Source organism: Diadema antillarum, unplaced genomic scaffold (assembly GCF_040938485.1).
Source record: "Diadema antillarum isolate AM-2024a unplaced genomic scaffold, OU_Dant_1.0 seq00001653_RagTag, whole genome shotgun sequence".
NCBI classification, from domain to species: Eukaryota; Metazoa; Echinodermata; class Echinoidea; order Diadematoida; family Diadematidae; genus Diadema; species Diadema antillarum.
The window spans coordinates 46,646-62,214 of record NW_027272354.1 but is presented as its reverse complement, the minus strand read 5'-3'; the positions used below and the strand labels follow the sequence as shown (position 1 = coordinate 62,214).

Here is a 15,569-nt window from a genome sequence, read left to right as displayed (position 1 = left end):
ACGTTTGAGTGTAGTGCGATATTGATGATACACTGATTCATGAAGTTTGATCATTATTTATACGACATGATGTCTGTTCGTCGTGTGAAATACTGAGCGAGTATTGTTCGCGAATGGACTCGCGAGTAAAGATTCATTTCGTTTTTCAACAGAACAAAGTAATGAACAAGACAATATAGAAATTCACGGCGACGCAGTCACTAAAAGCATGCAATGTGACTGTATACGATGAATGCTGCTGTATTTTGTGGTAGATTATATGTAGCTTTGGATTGGAGTGAAACACTGCATGCTGTACAAATGGATACATGACGGATGAGATGAAAAAAAAAACTCACTTACTTCATATATACTGAAAATTAAAATATGCAAGGGATATTCCGTGTAATAATGTTTATTCCGGCAAATTCAAAATCAGGAATATCAACAAACAACTTATACATCATCTTTTCTCATAGTAATTCAGCCAATTCAAAGTGTACATCTCATAAAATGCATTAAATTACACCAACATATCGATCGTTCGATTGGTATAGAACTCTTTAGACGCATGTAAGAAATGGGATTGGAGTGGGAAAGAGTTACAGGTTGTTAAAGATTTTCCCTTTGCTCTCTCCTGGTCTTAGCCTCTCGTCTTTCACTCTCCAAATCAGTGATAGTCATGAGTTGTATTGCTTTCTTCCCATATGTCCCGTAATATTCTATTTACGCTAAAGGAGAGAGAGAGGAGGAGAGAGAGAGAAAGAGAGAGAAAGAGAGAGAGAGAGAGATGGAGTGATTACAGTCATCGAATGCGCCGAGCGATTTACAATAAAAATCTATTATCATTTTTTTCAAAATGTTCTGCACAAAGAGTTGCTCTGTGAGACAGAGTGAAAGCATTTGTCACAAATGCAATACTCTTGAATATCACTCACACATACACACACACACACACATACACACACACACACACGCACACACACATACACATACACACGCACACACATACACACGTATTATACACAGTCATGATACACATATAGACATGTGTTCAAATGCAATCAAAATCGTCCCTCCTTCGCGAAGTTGCTCCATTTCAAGTATCGAATTAAACGACTGAACGATGAACGAAACATGTCTATTCTATATTATAAATCATGTTACTTACGTTTTCTACATGGCACACGAAAACTATATACGTTACGACTAAAATATCTGTAACTGTAGCCCTTAATATTAGTTTCGCCGAGTACAGGACAAAAGAATGCAGAGTTACACACACAAACAGATATGAGCTGATGCTAAGGAAAAAGTTAGTAAGCACATGCTAATCACATATAAGTCATTCGTTTATATACATAGTAATTGGACATTTAAGTACAACCTGGTATTTATCACATAACCATGATAACGGCACTTTACACATCAATACGCTTTTGGGTAGGCTATTATTGAGCATGAACTGTTGTTCTTGTTTGTTTGTTTGTTTGTTCGTTTGTTTGTTTGTTCCCGTTGATCCTTTGGACAAAGTGAGTACTTTTATCCCACGGTATCTTTCCGCTCCCCCCCCCCCCCTCATTTCCCTCGGAATAAACATAAAGGATAATAACAACATGAAAACTGGAAAACTGGCTTCAGACAAAGACCTCGCCTTCATTGTGTTGCCACATTGGCTATCCAGTGGGATATTGAATATCACTCCTCTCAATCGAGTTAAAATTTACATGGGGTGACATAGGAGAGGGAGTGTCATACCAGGGAGGTCTCTCTTCCACCTCCCTGGTCATACGGAGAACGAATGACATACAATGTATCATAATGTCACGCCTTATGAGAACTGGTTGTACCGTCCGGCTGCACTCTGTTTCCTGTACATGAGGCAGAGCCCAATCAGGAGAACAAATATGACGGCACCTAGCGTCAACCCAACGATGAGGGCGGCATTCGGGCTTGATGGTACGATGCAAGAGTTGGCTGTGCAACAAAACAAACAAACAAACAAACAAACAAACAAACCGAAGTTATTATTTTGTCATATAATCAATGTGGGACAAGTAAGAAGCAAGATGGGAGCTAATGTGTTGCTAATGATGTATGATTTTTTTTCTTTCTATTATATATAAATATAATATATGTTATATATTATATATCATATTATAATATAATAATGTAATATATTACAATGATATCATTATATATTATATCTTTCTATACTAATAATTGCACTATCATAATGATAATTATTTTTTGTTGTCTCGTCTCTTTACTTCTATTTGTGTTTCCTCTCTCTCCCTTTCCCCCTTTTTTCTCATTTCCCGCACACTTAATTGTAGTTAAGTTATTCACCTATTTTGTTTTTTCCCTGGGAAGTGCCCACATAGCCCACATAGTACAAGCACAGTCTTTTGAATGGGTACCTCCACTTGTTTCATTTCGCAGAATGTATAAATATGTTTGTATGAAAAAATGCCTCACTTGGTAATGACTACTGACAAAATGTTATCTTTGCTATTTATGTATCATTCCTTTAAACGCATGTCAAATTTATACTTTTTGTACATTCTGTTGAAAGAGGTGAAAATAAAACTTTTGAATTGAATTGAATTGATATTATAATACATTACTATATATTGTATATTACAATGTATATCATTTTCATTTTGATAATATCAATGCAACTTGCTTTCTGCGGTCTCCTCTTCATGAAATTACACATAGTTACTGTACAAATTACCGTTATTATTGTTACTTTACGTTATACAATGTTATTGTTATATTATTGTTACTTTACGTTATACTTTACGTTATACAATGTATCACAACGTTCTTTGCTTGATGAGTGAGTGAGTGAGCGAATACATGAAATGAAAAAAAAAATAGTTTTATTAGATCGACTTACTAACGGATGATCAAATCAATCAAGCAAGCATGCTCACCACTGCCCCAATCGTTTGCTTCCGTTTCCTTACTGTACGGCTGCAATTTCATGTTCTCCAGGGTCAGGTTAAAGGTCATTCCCACGGTAACGGTCTCCGAGATACAAGAGTAGTAACTTCCGGTTGGGCTAGTGAAGCGCCTCTGGAGCTTGGATTCCATTTGGGGAACCGGTTCTGCCGACGGGGAAAATATGATCTCGAGAGTTAGAGGCATGTTAACATATATCATTCACAAAAAAGAAGTGATGAAAGTCGTTAATTCTGTAGTGCTGGTTTTTGCGTGTGGTATCTCAGAAGCAGAGGAAAAATAAATCACTGTAGTTTGTGCTTGCAGAATTTGAGGAGTACACAACTTATTGGAGAGATGAAAATAATAAATAGAAGTACTATCAGTTACGTGTAGTAGTATTATTCTATACAAGTTGCAGTATTAAATGACTGCACCATTATCAGTAACTCTTGCAGTATAGTTGAAGAGGTAGTATCATTAACAGTAGCGGAAGTAAACGTACATACAGGTATTCGTTGCAGCAGCAGCGGGGAGTTTTGATCAAATGATCAAAATTTGATCCGATTTCGATTAAATTATCACTGTTGTACTTGTGAGATTTTACTCTTTCTTATCAGACTAACTTATAACTGGAATTTCTCTTCAAGAAGCTGGAGATGAGAAAGAGAAGATAAGATAAGCCTGGAGTTGCAAAACCAGGGCTGCTACTATAGTATTCACACGCATCCGCTTACCCTGGTCGTTGATGTATATGATAGACGTGTTCCACATATACCACTCAGTATCGTCCAGGTAAAACCTCAGGGTAACAAAGTATAATTCTACTTCATTAATGCTAAAGCTGAGTATGAAATCGGAGTAGAGGCCGTTGCAAACTGAACCTGCTGGCTCGGCTGATCCGGGTATGGTTATGTCTTCCTGAAGGAGCAAACACAAAGTGAAAATGTACTTTGATTGCATTACTCATATCGAGAACACCAGCGGGCATTGTTTGTTTGTTTGTTTGTTTGTTTGTTTGTTTGTTCATTTCCATCTGAGAAGATGGCTGAATAGCCCATAATTACTAGTATACGCTAAGCTGGTCTTCAATGAGGTCCAGTTGGATGTGAGGTGGGCCCACTTCACCGGGTTAAACACCCTGCTCTTTGCGATGAATGAATGAAGCGGGATCTTAATACGTGCATGAGTTGTGACTCTCCATTTTATGTCCTATCCGAGGGACAGAGTGTTTTGCCTCTTGCTAGAGGGGACGGTATCATTACACACAACATTGCTCAGTCCAGACTCGAGTTCGAACCCGGGTCCTTAGGATCGTGAGGCAGACGCGCTACCGACTGAGCCAACTCACCGACCATAAATAGGCCTAGTAGCATAAAAAATAATTTTTAAAAATGCCTTAATGGTCATATTTTACTACTTCGCTTTGTAACCATAAAGAGGCTCCTCTGTTTCTTACTCAATTCTGTGTTGGCATAATTATGTCGGATGAACCAGTCAGGAAGTGCTACATTATAGTCAGCATCAACAGAATGTGTTTCGAATCTTGTAATTGGCTTGAAAACCTTCGTACATTGATAATACTGTTGGAAATAAAGGTTTTACTTCCCAATGACACACTCCTTTGAATGTGAAAATCTAACGTTAAGTCGAATAATATTTTCATTAAAATTTATGATTTGTTTTATCTTTTAAAAAATTCGTAAACATTATGATTAAATGTACACGTTGTATATATATATATATACAAATATCATGATATGTGTTACTGAATGGAAATAAAGAATAATTAAAGTGAATTAAATGTTTAAAAAAAAATTGAGAGATACCGAGTAAAATCTAACGAAGAGGGTAAAGAAAGTTTTACTCAAATCGGGCGACAAATATCATTTGTGAAGGTGAAGAAATCCTTAAAGTTTCACTTTATACTAGTATATATACATATATTATATATATATAATATATATATATATATATATATATATTTGGTGATTTTGTTTTGATGTTTGATGTTTGATGTTTTGTTTTTTGTTTTGTTTTGTTTTGTTTTTGCAGAATTGTACCTTCACTTGGAATGGTTCTGTAGATTAAATCTCTGACGTTTACCAGCTCGATCAAAACGGCAAAGACATTAAAAATGTTGCCACCGGCAGAACGAGTAAAATCGCCAAAAATTATACCGGTGTATGCTCAGTAATTCAACTTTAGCAATCCAACAATATTCTCAATACGTTCAAAAAGTTTTATGTAATCTTTCTCCAACATAAGAAATACAGTAAATTCCCAGATGCTAAATTAATGATGACTGGATAACAATCATGCAGCCAGATTTCCTCAGGAAGTGATGGGATTAAAACTTCGGTTAAAGGGTGTGTACAGTTCTGGTTGAGGTGAGGATTTAGCTTTAAACGTTTTGTGAGATATTCAGAAACCACATATGAGATGTCAAAGAGCATGCAATTCCAAGGGGTATCAAAAGTTTATCCGATGAAAATCGGTTTTGAAATGGCTGAGATATCCAAAAACAAGGTGAAACAAAGAGATCATAATAAAAGGCTTGGCCTGTCGCCTTTTATTACTATCACTTTGTTGATATCTCAGCCATTTGAAACCAATTTTCATCAAATAAACGTTGAATCCTTCCTAAAATTTTTGATTTTTTGATTCAGAAAAAGGCCTTGCGGATTATCAATCGTGCACATTTTTTTTTTATCGCACTAATGAATTGTTTGCTTCAAGTAAATTGTTAAAAATTTCTTATTTGTATTTGTATAATGTTGGGATTTTTGTGTATAAGTTGAATACTGGTGATATTCCTAGTATATTTTCCTCAATGTTTGTTAAAAACAGTGATAGCCATACTTACCCTACAAGACACAGTGAAATCTATCATTTTTTCCCTGTTCATACAGTTTTAGCCCTTAAGACAATTACATCGACCGGCTCTTCAAGTTCTGGAATGAGTTAGATACTGTTCGGTTGCAATCAAGTTCTTTAAGTTCCTTTAAGCAAAGTCTTAAAGTCAATTTATTAAAATCATACGTTTAATTATTTTGCCGTGATCACTTGAAAAATTTCTGCATACTCAAATGATGCCTCGCACGGATGACTTCATTAGTTTGATCAACTTGCTACTTTTCTTGCAGTCTTTTCTTTGTATTGATACCATGAGTTTAATCTTAAACATCATACAATATTTTGTACATTCCGTAAACTTTATGATATTCTCGACATCTTGTGTTTTTGCATGTTACGTCACATTTGACATTGATATATTGTACTAAAAGCCTGTATTATATTTTTGGAACCCACATCCTACAAGCTTTGCTTTTTAGTGGGTTCCTCATATTACACGTCATTTATACGTCCTAATACATTTGTGCAATCTTATTTCAAACTGACCTTTGTGTTAAAAAAATTCTTTTTCAAAATCAAATGGAACATAAAAATTGTATGAAATGTGGAATAAGGAACATGAATTTAAAAGAAAAATTACATGCTCTTTCATATTTCATTCGAGGTTCTCATTATCTCACTGAGGAATGTTCAAAACATGAATCCCCACCTCAGCCAGTACTGTACAGTCCCTTTAAGACTTCGATCCAGATAAGCATTTTTATGTACTCCTAAAAATTCTGGCAAAAGATGACTGATTATAGTGCTGAATCTCTCACCGATCCTGCCACGTGCAGTATGCCTTTGAATGTCATGATCATGCACGTGTCGTTATTTGAATCTTTCACGAGCCAGTTCGCAGAGGGCCAGCTAGTCGTGGTCATCTTCGCTGCCGTGGCTGTCGTTAACGTGGTCATCATCTCTGTGCTGTTGGTCCCATTGGTGGTTAGCATCGTTCCAGTGGTCATACTCGTCGTCGTATTGAAATCTGTGGTGTTGTCCGTGGCCGCTGTCGGTTCGTCTGTGATCATAGTCACTGTACCCATTGTGGTGACATCCGTGGTCGTGGCAGCCGCGGTCGTGACAGCCGCGGTCGTGGCAGCCGTGGTCGTGGCAGCCGTGATGGTATCGACATGAGCTCCAAGTATACAAGCGTAAGCTGCGATGAAACATGAGAAATCATTGAAGTTTAGCAATCACACCATGTTATAACACCATTGAGAGTACAGAGAGACAAAGCTGTGTAACGGTGAAATTCATTACAGCTGGCCAAAATAATTTTGAGACAGTTATATTGAACTACTGTCTTATTATCATGTTTAACGATCAACTGATGTCTCAAAAATACAAATTCAAATTTCATGAAAGGATGATGTCATGGCCTCGTATGTATACCATTCGTTTACTTTGTACACAATCTGATGATATATTACATGAATCACATTATTTTGTCGATGACACAGCAAACACAGCCCCTGCCGTCATTATGCATTTTGTGTTGCTATAATTCATGTCAATTTCGAAATAATTTGATACACAGGGTACATGTTTGTTTTCATTCCTGTATAAAACTTTTAAACAAAAGAAAGAAAGAGAAACCTAAGACTTGTGTTCATGTCAGTAGGATATATTGAACCCCATGGTGCCAGTGCATCAGGGGCGATGTGATCATAACTTGACAATAGTAATATTACTATTTTTATTAACATAATTTTCTTCGTTTTATTGTGGTTCTATGTTACTAGACTCTATTCTCTGTATAGAGTGCAATTGAACAAGAAACAAGAGGTGGACATTCACTGTTCCGATCGATTCAAGATAGCATAGGGTAGGCCTATATACTCTCTAAAAAAAAATCGAGTGAAAATATTCACTCTTAGAAGAGTGAATACAAAAAAGAGTGAATTTAGAGTGAAATTGGAGTGAATTTTGAGTGAAAATGTTCATTTTCACTCATTTTGGAGTGACGTCAGGGATCACTCCAAAATCTTCGAGTGATCCCTGACGTCACTCCAAAATGAGTGAAAATGAGCATTTTCACTCAAAATTCACTCCAATTTCACTCGAAATTCACTCTTTTTTGTATTCACTCTTTTTAGAGTGAAAATTTTCACTCGATTTTTTTTAGAGAGTAATGTTAATAATTCCAAATGTCTGAAAAGGTTTGTTAGTCCGAAGGCTCGTTATTCCGAAACTCATAAATTCCTCTTAGGCCTACCTGCATAATAGAGGCTATAATGTATCAGTTTTGTATCAATATTAATCTTGTTTTAGTCTTGTAAATGTTGTTAGATGTCAAATGCCTTGTCCGTCAGATGAAGAATATTATCTAAATGATTGAAACGACTTTTTAAAAACACATGATAACTCATTCGGTTTGCACTGGAGTTTGGCACACAAGTATTTGGATTGAGGATGATGAATAATCTCAAGATTTTCCCCCCGATCTACAAAATACTGTAACGCAGACTTTTGTACATTTACGTCAACCTATGTTTATCATATCCCATTATACCGCATGATAAAAATTATACAACAAATACAGACCAACAAATACAAAGATACTGCAGATAGATTATATAGATAGATATGGAGGTAGGTGGACAGAGAGTGAGAGAAAGAGAGAGGGAGAGAGAGAGGGGGGAGAGAGAGAGAGAGAGATTAATACATGTAATTGCGTTCAAAGGTGATTGCTTGATACACAGTATTATGAGATAAACCAGGCGCATTTATTGCGTCGTGGCCCTCAGGAACGAATCCTGCGTTGAGTTTCCAATCCAAATCTGTATTTAGTAATGACGCAATATCTTGCAGAGCGCAGGTCTGCACAATTTATTGAACGGAGTGATGTTTTTGTTCTACTTACACAGTTTTTCACGTCACCAGTCATGGTAATAATGAAAGTTCGCTGACTTTGGAGTGTGAATTTGAACACCTAGATTACTTTCGACAACTTTTTGCATATTCATCATCACAGATATTGGACCCAATATCAAAGTCACTTGCCCTTCTAGTTCAAGTTGACTTGTTTACACAAGGAATCGAGTTAAACAAGACTATAGTGAAACAGGGAAACAGGTGATTATGGAATTTTATAGCTTCCATCCTCGTGCAAGCACAAAATAGTGATTTCAACTACAGTCTCATTTTCAAATTAGTTATGTGTAAGGTATTTTCATTGGAAAACAGTATACAGTAGTGTGAACAACTGGTGAAGAATATAAATGAAAATAATATATTGATATTGTATATACCCAAAAGGACTACGTTATTACTAATGGGCGGGCTTGTAATATGCATTGGATTTGTGAGGATATTACTTTCTTGTCGCTCCTTAATGTTGTTGAAATTTTGTTTGATGGCATCAAGTTGAGTATTAGTCACAATATGAGGGCAATGTCAATGCACACACGCATTATACGTCATGATTCAGTTAAGTGGAAGACCCGTAGACGGAATTATATTGAATGAAAACGCTTTTTCAAGGTATTTTTTTTATAATTTCAGTCGCTACAGGTTGTATAAAGAGAACCGAATGAGTGATACGTTTATCAATGCTAATATCAGCGTATTATATTACGAGTTTTTGCGTGTATACCACATTCCAAACTACGTTTAGTATAGGGGGGGCCTATATGTAATCACTATTATTAGCCCTATCATAATCATGACAGTCGGCATCACGTGAATGTTTATCATTGCTTAACATAGCTCAAATTATTAGCTCCCGAGTGTCCACAAGAACTTTGAAACCCTTTATCAAATCATATATCTCTTTGAAGATCTTCTCTTATCTTTATGAATCGTCGAACGTTGTTATACCAACGTATCGGCTTAAAGAGAAAAAGGAACAGATAATATTTCGCCCTTTTAAATCTTGGAGTGTTATTCTCTCTCATTGTTGACAAGACGAAAATTGCACAGTTATTTGCAAGATAGTGTTTGATCAACCTGTTCGGAGGTCAGAGGTGGTTATCCCCGTTGAAAAGTTTAACATAGATGAGCATGTAGATAGCCATGTCATAACATCTATGCCATGTTGACAGCATGTGTATTATATATATAAATATATATATATATATATATATATATATATATATATATATATATATGTATGTATGTATATACATCACTGGTAAACTTTTTTTTTATTGACTCGTCACGTAAGAAGCTGGTCCTTAAAGCTGAAAGGTTACTATATGAACCATACTACACTGCTTCACTACATCGAAGTGCAATTCCTTACCATGTCTATACTGACTTTCAAAAGTAGATTAAAAAGATAGATTTTAACAATCGTAATGTTTACCTCAAGAATTACAATGTAAAAAAAAAACACTCTTGAAAGTAACATTAGGCCATGACGTAACCACCTCATAACACTCCTGTCTTTAAGTTTTCAAGAACATAATCATATTACATTACCAAAAGACTTGATGTGACGTCATTACTATCTTCAATTCGGATATTATGACTTCGACTATTATGATACTACCATTTCGTGGAAACGAGTGAAAATGCAGGTGTCATGTACGTATGGGCCTAAAGCGTACCTTGCATAGTTCTGGTGTATTTTTGGTATAACCATTTAACATTCTGTTCTTGTGGTATTCTTCTTTGAGCCAATTTGAACATGGTGTAAAATTACAAATCATTAAAGGACAAGTAAATCTTCATATACATGTGGATTGAGTGAAGGCAAAAATGTTAGTAGAACACATCAGTGAAAGTTTGGGGAAAATCCGACAATCCGTTCAAAAGTTATGAATTTTGAAAGTATCTGTGCAATCACTGCTGGAAGAGAAGACTATAACTACAGTGTATGATGTCACATGCGTACAGTAATATAAAGAAAATAAAAAGAGAATTTCACAAAACTTGACTTTTTGAATAAAGCGCACATTTCTTCGACATGTTACTGACTTATAGGGGTAATATTATTTCCCCTGATTTCTGAAAGAGAGAAGTCGAGTGTTCTTTTATTATGTGAGAAAAGTGAGAATATCTTGAATTTTCTTTATACTTTCTTTATGTAGTTGTACTCATATGACATCACAAGCTATAGTTAGTCTTCTCACACAGCCGTGACTGCCCAGAAACTTCAAAAATTCATAACTTTTGAACGGATCGTCAGATTTTCCTCAAACTCTCATTGATGTGTTCTACTAATATTGCTGCATTCACTCAACTCATACATGTCTATGAAGGTGAACTTGTAATTTAGAGGTTGTGTGAAATAGAAATATATTTCTAGTATTACAGTCATGAGAAATTTACTCTACCAGAATCAGAGTTAAGTGATTGTGAGGCATATTGACGGGTGGCAAGTGGCCTTGGGGGCGCAAAAAAAAAAAAAAAAAAAAAACGAAGAAGAAGAAAAAACTTACATCATAACCGCAACGTGATAACAATCATGTCCTATAAAAGGAATATATTTTCTCCTTTATAAAGAACTACGAACATCTCTCAAACGGACATATTGTCACTGATGGGGTGACAGACCTTGTATCTCAAATTTTGGTGAAAATCACTTTTTTGGATTACTTGCCAGATAATCACTCAAGTGACATCCTGTCCAAATCCTTACCCCCAAAAATAAAGCCACCATCATGTCAAAGGAAAGGCAATCCCATTTGTTACAATTGGTTGCTATGTGTATTTGTGTTTTTCGCTCTCCTGATCATTTGACATTTTTGAGATACAAGGTCTTGTCGTCCCAACAGCCACGTACGTAGTGTTTCATCTTCAGTGACATATTAAATACATAGTTCTTTAACTTCAATGACATTAAAATCATATTTCTGTTTCTCTTTATGTTTTTCCCTTGAAAGATTCAGACGTCTGAGCTATCGAACTTATGTATATCAAAGGAGAGACACGATTTTCTGTATGCTTGTATATCCCAGTACAGGATAGCGACCTTAAATGAACAGAACTGAATTCTTCTATTCGTTTTATATTCATGTACCAAAACCATATTTTTGTTTTACTGCTTCTCATGTGACATTCTTATCTTTACGCAGAACGTCCCTGTAAGTAACGCAATACACATTCACATGTAAGATGGCTCCACAAAACTGTAGCAGGATGTAGAAATAGTTTGAAGTTTGAACCACAGCAGTTTATACATGCCCAGGAAACTGGCAGAGGAACCTCATGTTGCTATAATGACGATGAAGATGATGATGATGATAATAGTAATAATAATGATGATAATAATAATAATAATAATAATTATTATTATTATTATTATTATAGTAATAATAATGATACAATTTAATAATAATAATAATGATAATGATAATAATAATAATAACATAATAATAATGATAATATATATGTACATACTTTCGATATTGCTCATTACTCCATATGACTTGCTATACTCAATACCTCTATTCCATTCATGTTTGTATAAAGAGACAAGAAAGCTGAAGAAGACCTAAATCGGAAGCTCCTATACTCTCCATGCAGCTGCCATCCTACATCCATTGTCTTCAATGTCACAATCATGTTCATTTTGATATAGGCCTAAAAGTTCATGGGCAATGAATGTCACTAACCATAAATAATTTGTGTGATATTTTATGGGAAGGCCTGTAAAGAGAGACTTGCGTCATAACGCATGACGTTGAGACCAAAAAGAAGCTGTAGAAGCAGCTCGAAAGTCATGTGACCACGTCGAGAGATCACGTGGTTAATATTTTACCGTGAGAGGCGTGATGAGACCTTGTATATCACATGGCATCGCGTGCAATCCTCTGCATGAATGTCGAAAACTCAAGAATAAGGAAAGCACTTTGCCACTAATGCATCTCATAAATGAGACTTATTGCATGGACTCTGGAATCTAAACTTGTAAACCAATACACATTGATTTCAATCATATCATTTCCTTACATTACTAGTATTTTCCATCGTTCCCACATGCAAACCATATGATACATTATATTTGGCGAAAAGAAAATACAGTCTCCTGCACGTAGCCGAAAGAGTGAGTATTACAGGTGCTGAACTCGAAGACGTAATCAGTTAATCGTAGTGTGAAGTTGGAATGAATACCATCAAAATCATTAGATCATATAGTAACAAGGAACCTTATTAGTGAGCTGGCGGGGTGAATGGTGTGGGGGAAAAAAAAGGAGAAGAAATTATGAGCGAAAAAAAAAATAGTGGGAAAATTTGCTACTGCTTGCTGCTATTCATTTCCACAGACTTCAAGTCTTGAATTGATCGAGGTGGCCGAGATCCACCTTCTGGTTCTACTCCCCGTAGGAACCCTAGACGTTGTGTTGTGTTCAGTACAACTACCAAGAATAATGATAGAGTGAAAATCTGAATGTGTGTATGAGCTTAACCATCTTCGCCGCAGTCAAAATTAATGAGATGACCATGCACGGATGGTGGCCCAAGTTTAACTCTATACTTTGAAATATATATGTATATTTGCCTTTGGCGCCGATTATTGCTTGAACTTTTAGATTACGTGGCGCAAAACACACTTAAACACAGGAAGTAAGCTTCATGTGATTCTCCTTTTCATTTCAATCCTGTATTTTTGATAAGGTTAGCTGTCCTTAGCGTATACTGGAGATCAAATACTGAGCATTTCATGATGTCACACTAATTGCACCTCAGTCTGGACCCTTTTACGAACAAGTGTACAGATGAGCCGAGACAACGTTGTCTTAAAGCTAATAAGACAATGCATTTATGCAGTCAGTGAGCTCTTCCTCTGCGTCTACATCGCAGCTTGATTTACCAGAATTACACTTACCAGAGAGGTGGAACAATCTTCCACCTCCCTGCACTTACCTATGAGAAGACAAAGTGCTACGGACTTCATGATGAAACAGGCAGTAGAACAAACACCAAGCAGAGAAAAGACACTGCGGAATCGTCGGACCGTCTGATTTGCAACGATGGATTCTTGTACGAATATATAGATGTCAAAGGAGGGCCGTACTTCTCATAAAGGCGGGAGAACAGTAGGAGCCTACAGCTTACTCATTCACTATCATTACACATACTGAGAAAATTGAGCGGAACCTGTGCGTTGCCCTATAAAATCGTGAACACGAGTGGTAATCTTGAACAATTTCCTCTGTCGCACTTTTTTCGCGTGTTTGCCGATCAAAGTTCACTATAATTTGCCACTGCACAGTATGGTCTCCGAGAATTGTTACTATCCGTTGACGGTAGTGATATTCCGTTATGAATTTGTGCAGGCAAGTTCATGCAGTCGGGTCCTTATCGAAAAAAAAAAAAGCAGGAGGATTCGAAGAAGTTCAGAAATTATACCGTGCGATCATCATACCTTCCCGGGGCTTCGATTCAAACAGTGTGAGGATAAGATTACAATGCTACATATCAACGAAAACATATCATTATTGGAGGACAAAATGATTAAATGACATTATAAACATTCTACAGCATGCAAGCCTATAATGACCGTGGAATAATTTAGTAATGTGGGGTGGAAGAGGGAGGGAGTACAGGAGAATCAAGAGTTCAGCATGCAAGGGGCAATCTATTCCTCCCCCCAAAACACACACACACACACACACACACACACACACACACACACACACACAACACACACACACACACACACACAACACACACACACACACACACACACACACACACAACACACACACACACACAAACACACACACACACATCCGGAATCTGCATGGGAAAAAACTCTATTTACTCTGGTTTTTAAACCTTTTTTGTGTGTGTTTTTTTCTTCTTTTACTGCCGCAATCTGTCATTGTTTTTGTCACTGTAGTTAAAAGTGTGCGGTCCCATCCCCATATCGGCCTGTATAGATATTGCACATACAGTAATAAAGGTGCTCAATGGAGATAGGCTAACCTGTTTGCATACTTATAAATATTTTCTTTACGTATCTGTGTATGAGGTCCATGCTGCTGCCCCTAGTTATATCTACCATTTGGCTTTTTCGTCTCTATTTCTATGAACATGGCTGTAAGTTGTATAAAGCGTTATATTTAGCCAGTCGCAATATTAGATAATAATATCACAAACACAAAGGGAATAAAACATGCCCGGGTGGTATCAACGGTGGATAGATTTGTGATTCTACCATAAGTATTCCGGTTTATTTTTCGTCTACGCATAATAATATGTTTCTCCTTGATAGGAGAGAGGTGAACATCGGTGATCCAATCATTGTACAGGGTTCAGTACATCCAAGAAGGCGATATGTCACCGGTTCACGGGCTGGGGTCAAAGTGCAAAAGGGGCGTGTACGCGTGCGCGTCTACCACTCTGAGCTTTTCGATATCGAAAGTCGCGAAGTCGTGTTCAAAGTTTAAACTTTGGATCGCGAAAAAAAAAAATCATACTGAAAGCATTTGACGAAATCAATGTTGTTGTGAGTGCCTATTTCGCTCTTCTGACAAGAATTAAGTAATGAAGCAAGTATGGTAGAATACAGTAATGGAGGACGTGTGATACCTCCTTGGTGTACAGCCAAACACGGAGCTCTCTCTCTCCTCTCACCCCCCCTCCCCCTCCCCTCTACGCTTATATACATGACTGTACGCTTTCTCTCCTTTTTTTTTTGTTCTGGATTAGTCAAGACATTGTACGGCTGTACTTACGACTTGAGAGGATTTAAGCAAAGGAGCAAAACAAGGCACCGCTCATAAAGTGAGAAACGGGGCGGATATAATAAAAAATAGGGGATAAGAAAACAGAAATGAAATTTCGTTTTTGAT

The 15,569-nt window shown here is 36.6% G+C and overlaps 1 protein-coding gene across 1 annotated transcript; it reads right to left on the bottom strand.

The window, feature by feature from the left end:
• Positions 1 to 378: 378 nt before the first annotated feature.
• Positions 379 to 13,916, bottom strand: LOC139711383 (uncharacterized). The gene is made up of 5 exons (XM_071623269.1): positions 13,636 to 13,916; positions 6,600 to 6,979; positions 3,663 to 3,846; positions 2,919 to 3,092; positions 379 to 1,956 (listed from the first exon to the last, which is right to left on the bottom strand). Exons 1-5 carry the CDS (start codon positions 13,664 to 13,666, stop codon positions 1,811 to 1,813), a joined length of 915 nt encoding a protein of 304 aa, XP_071479370.1. The 5' UTR covers positions 13,667 to 13,916; the 3' UTR covers positions 379 to 1,810.
• Between the last annotated feature and the right edge of the window lie 1,653 nt (positions 13,917 to 15,569).